This window comes from Solanum tuberosum, unplaced genomic scaffold (assembly GCF_000226075.1).
Source record: "Solanum tuberosum cultivar DM 1-3 516 R44 unplaced genomic scaffold, SolTub_3.0 scf00182, whole genome shotgun sequence".
NCBI classification, from domain to species: domain Eukaryota; kingdom Viridiplantae; phylum Streptophyta; class Magnoliopsida; order Solanales; family Solanaceae; genus Solanum; species Solanum tuberosum.
This window is the reverse complement of record NW_006239108.1, coordinates 1164551-1175261: the sequence shown is the minus strand read 5'-3', so window position 1 is coordinate 1175261 and position 10711 is coordinate 1164551. Positions and strand designations below refer to the sequence as shown.

Below are 10711 nucleotides of genomic sequence, written 5' to 3'. Positions count from 1 at the left end.
TACACTGTAAAGTGACTGAAAAATTATGGCAATGGTTCATTAATCTCAGGGGTATTAGATGGGCCATGCCAAGACATACTGTAGAAGCTCTAGCATGTTGGAATAGGGATGGAAATCAATCAGGACACAAGGAGAGATGGAAGATTGTCCCTGCATGCATCTGGTGGACAATTTGGAAGGAGAGAAATCAGAGATGTTTTGAGAACAAGAGCATTTCCTTCCAAAGTATGAAGATGAACTGTCTAGCAACATTCTACTTTTGGTGTATTCAATCTGTACCTAAGGATATAGGGGACATCACTCTGTTTTTAGATAGTCTATAATGGATATAGGTGATAGATTTGTTTTGGATGTTCCTTCATATTTTTGATGTAACTACTTAGGAGCACACTATTGGTGTACTTCCTTCTGTTTATAATACCAGTTAACTTTCTCAAAAAAAAGGTTTCTTATGAAAAAAATACCTATAGAAAAAACTCTTACAAGTTGTGAAAATTGTATAGAATAATGCCATTAATAGAAGAGGAAAATGTCATATTTGCCTCTCTGCTATTGAAAAAAGTTTAATATTGCCCTTCTTAATATAATCGATCCATGTATGCCCTTAATGTTATACTATTGGTCCATATATGCCCTTACTGTTATACTATCGGGTCCATATATGCCCTTAAATTTATAAAAGTGGCTCAAATTTGCTCTTCATCTGATAAGTGATAACCCCATCCATTTGCTGAAAATGGCATGCCAACTCACCACTCCAATCCTTCTTCTCCCACCACAACCCAAAGTCACCAACACCTTCACCTACCATCATCACCAACATAATGATTCTACTTAGTATTGCATTTGTTAGGTGTTTTGATCTACTGCACATCATCTCCCCGTTTTAAAGCCAACAAACTATTTTTCAGATCATTTTGAATTGTATTCGGTCCGTAAGTGTGATTTATTCTGAGGAAGTTGCTTTGAGTTTTTTGGACAGAAAAAAGGTCTCTGTTTAGTCTGCCTTTGATTTGCTGAGGGAGTTTCTGCAGATATAGGCATGTAAAGATACTGTCCAAATTGTATTTATGGGTTTGATGACAATCAAACTAATATGTTACATCAGATGTTCCATCATCATTTTTGTAGATTGAATAATTATAGTTGTTAATCAGTGGCTGGTAGAAGCTAAGCGTAGGCCGTATGCAAATGGATGGAGTTAACAGAGGAAGGGGAAATTTGAGCCACTTTTATAACTGTAAGGGCATATATGGACAGATAGTATAATATTAAGGGCATATGTGGACCAATAATATAACGGAGGACAATATTGAACATTCAATAATAGAGAGCAAATACAACCCTTTCCCTTAATAGAATGGTCGCACACATTTTAGTACATCACCGAGTTAAAAGTGTCTTACAAATTGGACTAAAGAGTATTATTCTATTATATAACATAATAATTTATGACCTTAGTTTTGTTCTAAGCAATAATTCAATTCTTCAAGAATCAACTTGAATTTACTTTCAATTTAGTATAAATGGAGCATGTCAGGACACATAACTGAGCTTTTGGATTACTGAAACATCAGAGGAAGGAATTCCAGTCAACTAAAATGAATTGTTTGCTTTTGTTTTATTTTTGGTGTAAACAGAGTTATGTAAATGATGCTGAAGCAGTGATAGATCTCATAGAATCCTTTTAAGATAGAATGGGTATTCTTCTGGCGCTTTGTAAATATTTTTGACAGCTATGTTTGCTTGGACTATCCAAAATGTTGCTGCACATGTGTCGGTTCACATTTTTGGAGGGCCTAGAACCCGCCCAAAGGCGTTTTGAAGAGTCAGAGCAACATAGTTTGACAGCACCTTGTGGTACTACATCTATACAGTGTTATCAAAGGCGCGCTTAAGCCCTAAAGCGAGGCTCAAAACATGTTGAGCGTTTCGCCTCGCTTTATGTGCGCTTTAGTGTCGTCATCAAGGTTCTAAGGCAAACATTTCCTTGCCAATGAGCCTCTTATGAAGAAGTGAAACTAAATAATTGATATTTCACTTTATCATAATTTTTTTTTTCAATTTCTTTGGTCATATATTTGTCATTCATGTTTATAATTATTAGTCTTGGACTAAGCATATATATTTGTATTCTTTTCTCCCTTTGTGCCTTTTTTCATTAAAGCCCGCGCTTTATTTGCGCTTTGTGCTTAAAGCCCCCACAGACCTCAGAGCTTTTTTGCGCTTTTCGCCTTTGATAACACTGCATCTATAATCCACTTAACATTTTTCAAAAAAAAAAAATTAAAGTATTTTTGAAGAGGTTTAATATGAAATAGAAGAACTGAGAAGGATGAGATAATGTGTAAAAGATAGGAGAATGAAGCGTAGTAAAATACAGTGAAGAATATTTTAGTAACAGATCTGTTAAACTCTATAATTGCTCTAGTCAATTGTAGGATTGTTGGGAACATTTTTGGCTTAAGGCTTTTAGGAGAGATCCACTAGTTCTTAATCAGAAAGAAAGGAGAGATCAACTGGTTACGTAGTAATTTGTGTTAGGGTATAATAACCTACAAACATTTTACCTAATTTTTAGCATAGTTATAGTCCCCCTTTTTGTTGTTTCAATTGAAGTACTGTACTTTGTTACAGTAGTGACCTCAATAACATCATTTCCACTCATTATATGAATTATTTCTGCAGATCGCTGGTAGATTTGGCTCCCAAATTCCAGTAATTACTTCGATATCCCAAGGAATTTTTGGGCAAAATGCTACCACTAATGAGTTTGAAGAGGTGAATCTAATGGATATAGATTAGAACCTATTTGGGATTGCATTCTGACTGCTTTTAACAAGAATTGAAGTGCAGAAAAATGATGTTTTTTCCAGGTTCAGTGGGACACGTTTGATGATGATGAGGAGGCTCATGCCGATCTTGGTAATGAGATCCACGGTGCTTTACTAACTGTTGGCTTCTTGCCAGGACTGGCAATTGATTTAATCTCATTATCAAAAACTCGGGTAATTTTTTGCTCCAGTAGTCCTAACTTATCTTTAAAATATGAATGCCTGCCTTATTGAGAGAAATTTGAACTTCCACCTTTTAACTTGATTTTCAGTTCAAATTTTATGAAGTTCCTACTAGAGAATTTGTGCTAACTTGATTCAAAATGGGATATACTAACTTGGGGAGAACAAATTTCAGGGAAATCAAGTACTCATGATTGATGATCTCGTGCTCAGTGTCAGGGAACGCTCATTCTCTCGATCTGGATCAGCATCACCGGTGGGGATTTTGTTATTTTCTGTAAGTCCAAAGTCTTGTAAACCTATCATTTTGTTATTTCTGGCACCCCTGTGGCAAAGCAGTTTATTCCAATGATGCCTAATATTCTATAATTGTGGATAAGGGGATAAAATTAGTTCTTATGCAATTCAGATTCTGTATGAGTGCCTGGACTAGTCAATTTGGATTTAGAGTGAGTTGGATTAAAATGCTTGAATGAACTTTGAGGGATTGGAGTTTTTGCTTTTCTAGTATATATGATCAACCTTTTTTCTTTTTACATTTAAGTGTAACAAAATCCATTTGAATGTTGTTCTAGGATGAGGATACTGACATCAAACTTGTCCTTGAAAAGTTTGGTGAGTTGGCTTCATAATTGTTCATTTATGAAAAACTTTATTTGTTCACATTTAATGGATGCTGATTTGTCTTTGTATTTGATTCTGTGAGAAACAAGTTATATTTTAAGTGTCACCTTTCGTGTTTGTAGATTATGCCTTTTCCACTGAGACTGTCATTGTGGGTGACGGAGGTTCTCAGTTTTTATACCGAGGTGAAACTGCAATTAATCCTTCTAATAACAAAGCGGCGAGTTCTGCTGCTGTTGCTCTTTTATTTTCAAGGGATAGAGGCAAACCTCCTGGTACGTGTTGCTTTTTGATTAAAATTTTACGGTTTCGAGTTGTGATCCTGTTTGTCTGATAACAAAAGCTCTATTTTACAAGGTTGTCACGAATGAGTATTGTTCACTAGGTTGTTTCAAATAGACCCAAAAAATTTGGGGCCAAATTAAGCCGGTTTATTGTATTCTGGAAAATACATGAACTACACACGAACTAATACACACAAAAAGCTAAGAAAGTCCTGAATTTCAGATTCGTGGCCTGAAACTCCAAAAAGCAACATCGGTCCTTAAGAAACAATATGCATTGTTCATTAGGTCGTTCCGAATGGACCTTCAAAAGAATACGGGGTCAAACAGAGTTGGTCAGTCATATTTCATAAAATTCATAGACTACACATGAAAAGCTGAGATAATCATAAATTCCTGTTGTGACCTCAAAACTTGAAAAATGCAGACTAATAGGCACAAAAAGCAGAGATAATCCGAATTCCTGTTTTGTGATCCCGAAACTACAAAAAAGCAACGTTAGTCCTTGAGAAACAATGAGTATTGTTCATTAGGTAGTTTTGGATGGATCCACAAAAGTGAGGCCAAACAAAGTTGGTCAATTGTATTTTGAAAATTTCATGAACTACACTTGAAAAGCTGAGATAATCTTGAATTCTAGTTTTGTGACCTTGAAACTCCAAAAAACGACTTTGGTCCTTGTGAAACAAAAAGTATCGATCACTAGTTCATTTTGAGTGGATCCACAAAATTTAGGGCCAAGCAAAGTCGGTCTATCGTATTTTGAAGTCATAAAATTCATGGACCTATACACACGAAAAATTGAGGTAATCATGAGTTCCTATTTCGTGACCTCAGAAACTTGAAAAAATCATAGACTAATAGACACTTGAGATAATCCTGTATTCTAGTTTCGAAACTCCAAAAAAAAACGATATTGGTCCTTGAGAAACAAGAAGTATCGTTCAACAGGTCGTCTTGAATGGATCCACAAAATTTTGGGTCATACCTATTTAGTGGATCGAATTTCAAAAACTTCATCTATTAATACACACGAAAAACTGAGATAATCCTTAAGTCTTGTTTCGTGACCCTACTCTAAAATAAGCAATGTTGGTCCTATAGAGGCAATAAGGTATCGTTCACTAGGTCATCCGAATGGACCCACAAAAATTTGGGGGCCAAATGGATTCTGTCGATCGTATTCCGAAAAATTCATCGACTAATATATACACCAAAAGTTGAGATAATCCTGAATAGTGAATTCTAGTTTCGTGACCCCGAAATTCCAAAGTGACGTCTGGTCCTTGAAAAACAATGAGTATCGTTGAGTCGGTCGTACTGAATGGACCCACTAGATTTGGGGCCAAACCAGGTAGGCATTTCTCCAAGGCACTAATATGATGACTCTTGAACCAATCAATAGAATGAAACAAAATAAAGTCAGTCGATCATATTTTCAAAAACTTCATGGACTGGTACACATGAAAAACTGAGATAATTTTGAATTCTTATTTCATGACCCCGAAACTCAAAAAAAAAAGCGATGTTGCTCCTTGAGAAACAATGAGTATGGTTGTTTAGGTCGTTTCTATTGGTCAATCGTATTCCAAATACACATAAAAACCGAGATAATATTGAATTCCTATTTCATGATTACAAAATTCTAAAAAAAACAACATCGAACATGGAAAAGCAATGAGTTTCTTTCATTATGTTGTTTTGAATGGACCCACAATTTGGGGTCAAACGAAGTCAGTCAATCATATTCCGAAATATTCATGTATAAGTACACGTGAAAAACTGAGATAATCCAAAATTCTTATGTTGTGACCCCGAAACTGCAAAAAAAAAGTGACGTCAGTTTGGTAGAGGCACTAAGTATCTTTCACTAGGTCTATTCGAATGGACCTGCAAAATTTTGGGCCTTACGGAATTGGTGGATCATATTTCTAAAATTCATGGAAAGTAGTGATGTCAGTCCTTGAAAAAAGAGTATGTATTGTTCACTAGGTCGCTACGATGGACCTAGAAAATTTGGTCCTAACAAAATCGGTCGATTGTATCCTGAAACATTTATAGCTTGAGCACCGTGTAGTACATTTGACCTGTATTTTTCTGAATAACTTCAGTAAGTGCTACCCCATGTGCTTTCTCAAATGAAATTTTATCCTCTTTTAACTTTGTTGTTGCTCATGATCTTTTAGGTGCATTTCCTTGGTACTTTTTGAAAATTCTCAGTATTTTTAGAGTCATGCTGCTGCTTTTTTAGCAGTTATATCCGTAAATATAGTTTAAAATATTAGATTCCTTATCTTCTAGTTAATATTCTCGTTACTTTGTATAATTTAGTAAATTATAAGCCAAGGGAGTTTATCGTGGCAATCATTTTCTTGGATCCTTTAAACAGGTGTTGGGGAAACTCAGTTTCACGTAATGTTATCCACTGGCATTTCATCGATTGGGCCTACATACAAAGCTGTTTCTGTTAGGGAGAGATCCAGTGACTACTCCACTTGGCTCACTGCAAAAAGAGAAGCAGTTCATGGAAGTCTGGATGGTCAGACTATTTTAGATCAGATTTATGATGAGGTAAGGTAGTACATCTTGTGAAGAAAATTGGAGTTAATGTATCAGCACTAACTTTTAACTAGCTAGTTTCTGAAGGAAGTAATTTACAGCTGGTTTGTTTAGAAAGGAGACTATCAAATGCTTACAAGATATGTAGTGTAACTAGTCTCGTTTCCTCTTCCTCTGATTCCTCCACTGTAGTGAAGCCTTTTAAGTTCAGAATTGTGGGGAGATCCATCAAATGCCAGAATACTCTTGCCTCACTTTAGCAGGGATGAGCATGCAATGTGTTTAGAGAGATGCATTATGGCAGATTGGAGATATTTGGATGATTAGAGTCTATCATTCTGTCTTTGCTTATTTTCAAATTCCATTGGTAGATCTCAAAGAATGTGGGCCTTACAAATCAAGGCTATAAAAAGTTTTACAGAAGTATGTTTACTACCCCTTTTCATAAGAATACTTTATAGAAGTACGTTTATTATTTGATCTATTGTCGCATGCACAATTGCAAAAGGCATATAATAAGATATGAATAATAAAACTTCGTAAAAAAAATAAAAATCCTCGAGATGAACCAAAAAAAATAAAATTGCTTTTGTTAATCGGGTTCCATAGTGGTTTACTAATCTTTCTATAATGCCTAATTTGAAAGTGAAGGTTTCTTGTGGGCTGTAGATTATTTTTACTTGGCCATTTAGAACTTAGAAGCTGTCTAAGTGATGACATTTAGAACTTAGAAGCTGTCTAAGTGATGACATTTAGAACTTAGAAGCTGTCTAAGTGATGACATTTAGAACTTAGAAGCTGTCTAAGTGATGACATTTAGAACTTAGAAGCTGTCTAAGTGATGACATTTAGAACTTAGAAGCTGTCTAAGTGATGACATTTAGAACTTAGAAGCTGTCTAAGTGATGACATTTAGAACTTAGAAGCTGTCTAAGTGATGACATTTAGAACTTAGAAGCTGTCTAAGTGATGACATTTAGAACTTAGAAGCTGTCTAAGTGATGACATTTAGAACTTAGAAGCTGTCTAAGTGATGACATTTAGAACTTAGAAGCTGTCTAAGTGATGACATTTAGAACTTAGAAGCTGTCTAAGTGATGATATATTTTGCTCTCCTAGTGTACATGATACATCATGTGTGTGTGTGTCAACCCATGAACATTGTTGAGTTTCCACATCAGTGTGGGGATGGGAAACTGGTTTCTTTATATATGGTATTGGACAATCCTTGCCTAAGGTCCATTTCTTTACATGGCATTAGAGCCAGACTCATCCCAATTTTACTCTATGTTGGACCCGTATCTTATATTATCGGAGTGCGAGAAGGTGTTGAGTTTCCACAATGGTGTGGGTACGAGGAATTGGTCTTTTTATATTCTCTTGGGACAATCCTCACCGCATGAGCTAGCTTGTGGGGTTAGATTGGGCCCAAGTTCCATTTCTTTACATACAAATTCGCATTATTCTCTGACTTGAGATGTTTCTCTATTATTTGATTTTTCCAGCTTGGAGGTCATAACAATTGTCCAGTTCTATATGTTGGAGTTACGAAGAGAAGGAAATGCTCTATTGGCCAGGAAAAACCAAGCTGGATAAGTACGCATGAATTCCATGAGGTTTTAAGGTGATTAATGCACCGTTGCACTTGATTATCCATTTCTGGTCTTCACTTATGATGTTTGAATTTGAAGAAGTGCATTGTGGTTTTGGAGTTATTTAGTGATTTCTTTTATGATTAACTTGACAATTTTTTGTATTGTGAATATGGGTTGTATAGGACATAAGAGTGAAATTCAAAAAGGTTATAAGATAAAGAGTCTTCTCTGTTCATCAGGCAATCTCCTAACCCATTTGCATTTGTGTTTTTGCTCCTCACTCCTCTCCAGTCCACTTACATTGTTGGTCATTGTATTCTATTAATTGGTTTAATGGCGAGTCTTCAACGGTGAGATTTATGAGTTTCATGTTTTATCTTGATTGTATAAGCATCATGCATCACCATAGTGAGCCTTGTACAACATTATGTAAATGTTGCTATGTTTAAATTATGAGCATCTCTTTCTGAGGGAGCTATTAGCTTCCTCTTTGAATTTTTGAAGGGCATCGTATTAATATGATGCATTCAATGTTTCCTTTTGTTTTGGATCTGTTTATTCTACCTCAATCTGCTTCTTTATATATCTTTTTGTGCTCTCATTGTTTGAAGCGTTGGCATAATGATTTTAGTTAGCGTTTAATTCATCTTCACGTATTTTTTTCTTCATCTTCGTACCTAATACATTTTTTAAAGCAATATTTTTGTGGATGTTGTCTATAGTTCTGCGCCTAAATTGGTTGGTTTGCTGTCTGAGCTTGGTGAAGCCTTTAGCGGCTTGGTAACAAAGTTAATCCCCTGCTACAAGATATGCGCATTATGAAATTCCACTAACTACAGGTTAGTCACAATTATGCTATTCAAACCTTAGGTTGCTGTGGAAGATACTTGTCTAAGTGCTTCTTGCCAAATGTCAAATTGTAGTTACATTGTGAATCAACATGTACATTTAGACTTGCTTGGTTGTGGTTCCCTTCAAATGGTTTTGGGGTTCTTTGGTGACAGTCTGTATAGTTAGTTACGCATGCTTTGTTAATGATACAAAAATGCTCAGTTGAAAGGATAAAATCGTGAAAGTTTAGAAATAATTGATTGGAGTAGTGTAACTGACAAGTATAGTTAAAACAGTGAGAATTGACTCCGATGAAATTAGTTGTTGCTCTCCTAGTTAGAAACTGAATGCAGTTTTTTATATGATAGTTTGATCTTGGAATGGGATTGCACTTGTCAACATATTACTTCCATTTTTCTCTATTAAGATTAACGGATTGTTCTATATGTACATACTAAAAGGTAATAATTAGTTAGATTTATTTCTTGTTTTGTTCTTTTGCAATTAAATCTTAGTTGGTCCCTCCTATTTTGTCCTTTGTGATTATCCAGATTACATAATATGCTAAGAGCCACTCTTGCATCCAATCTATGTCTAGATAACACTTAAAGCTAATAATCAATATTTCTAGTCACTCTGATTTTCATGATGGTTAATTCTTGTATTGATGAGCATGTTGTGATAATCAAAAACTCTAGTTTAAGAGAACTAATGAAATAAATGCTTCCACATGTAAATCATGTCTTTAAGAGATCTTTTTATGCAATTGTATATGTTGAAAATATTCTAGTGTCTGCTATGATAGCATAGTAGTCTATCATAAATGCTATAAATCAACATCTTTGCATAATTATGGTCATTGATCAATGTATGTCTATAGGAAGTTTCAAGAGAAGTGAAATTAGATCAAATAGGTGTCTTGGAAATCTAGTAGCTTCGCAGTTAATTGCATTCTTGGAGTTGATATTTTGGTTCCTTTTTCACCTTATGTAACTAGTTTATGTTTTAAAATTGAAGTCTAATGAGTCCAATTGAATTCTGTTAAAAATTAGTATGGCCACTTGATAAAGCACTTTAGTATTCTTTATCTATTTGCCACTTGATAAAGCACTTTAGTATTATTTATCTATTTTCTTTATCATTTATTCCATAAATGTGTTGATATCTCAGTTTAGCTATAAACAGTTGAATACCTAGAAACATCATTTTTTTGCTTATATTTACGTAAACATGTGGTTACTTCACTCTTGTTCTTTGAGAGTGAAGTAAAATTTGTAGAGATTGTACTGGTCAAGATTGTGTCAATAATGACTAGTGTTTCCTAAGTACTTCATAAGGAAAAAACTTGTTGCTCTTGTTCATTATAAGCTGGTATATAGGATTAAGGTTCTCTTTGTTCATTCACTAAGGGCAATATATTGCCTATGTAACATATTTATTGTGTAGACAAATAGCTAATTGAAGAAATATGAACGACATCTACTTGTAAAAAAAATTAGAAATTATAAATGTCATTTGAAAGTTTAGTTTGATGATAGACTTCTTGGATCATTAACACTCTACTTCCTAATGTAACAATTACCATTCTGGGATTAAATTTGCTGGAATGAGTCGATGCACAACACTATACTTAGGCTTTTACTTGTTATTTCTTTTATTTGGTTCAATGTGGCCTAGGAAGAACTGGTTATTTTTGGGCGTATGAGTCTTAAAACATATACCTAGATATTATGTGATTCTCTCTACCTTTTAAATTTATATTTGTGTATTTTATAGTTGACTTTATCAAAATATAATTATA

General features: G+C 34.6%; 1 protein-coding gene across 3 annotated transcripts; it reads left to right on the top strand.

Annotated features, from left to right (window-relative positions):
• Positions 1–1460: 1460 nt before the first annotated feature.
• LOC102581112 (F-box/LRR-repeat protein At5g63520-like) lies at positions 1461–8162 on the top strand. Of its 3 annotated transcripts, XR_001474341.1 has the most exons (9): positions 1461–1860; positions 2689–2781; positions 2877–3008; positions 3193–3294; positions 3593–3632; positions 3764–3916; positions 6315–6496; positions 6586–6907; positions 7990–8078. XR_001474341.1 is itself a non-coding variant. In XM_015312046.1 (8 exons), exons 4-8 carry the CDS (start codon positions 3208–3210, stop codon positions 6677–6679), a joined length of 465 nt encoding a protein of 154 aa, XP_015167532.1. In that variant the 5' UTR covers positions 1479–1860; positions 2689–2781; positions 2877–3008; positions 3193–3207; the 3' UTR covers positions 6680–6749. The 3 variants fall into 3 exon arrangements, 2 of the variants coding, with proteins under 2 accessions (XP_015167532.1, XP_006354839.1); XM_015312046.1 differs by lacking the exon at positions 7990–8078 and having other exon boundaries at positions 1479–1860; positions 6677–6749; XM_006354777.2 differs by lacking the exon at positions 6586–6907 and having other exon boundaries at positions 1487–1860; positions 7990–8162.
• Positions 8163–10711: the final 2549 nt, after the last annotated feature.

Bases quoted from the DNA above. Each gene is read 5' to 3' on its own strand.
- LOC102581112 (XM_006354777.2), top strand. From the start codon at position 3,208: ATGATTGATGATCTCGTGCTCAGTGTCAGGGAACGCTCATTCTCTCGA. The intron at 3,633-3,763 runs GTGAGTTGGCTT...TCGTGTTTGTAG, and splicing joins ACTTGTCCTTGAAAAGTTTG to ATTATGCCTTTTCCACTGAG. The intron at 3,917-6,314 runs GTACGTGTTGCT...TCCTTTAAACAG, and splicing joins GGATAGAGGCAAACCTCCTG to GTGTTGGGGAAACTCAGTTT.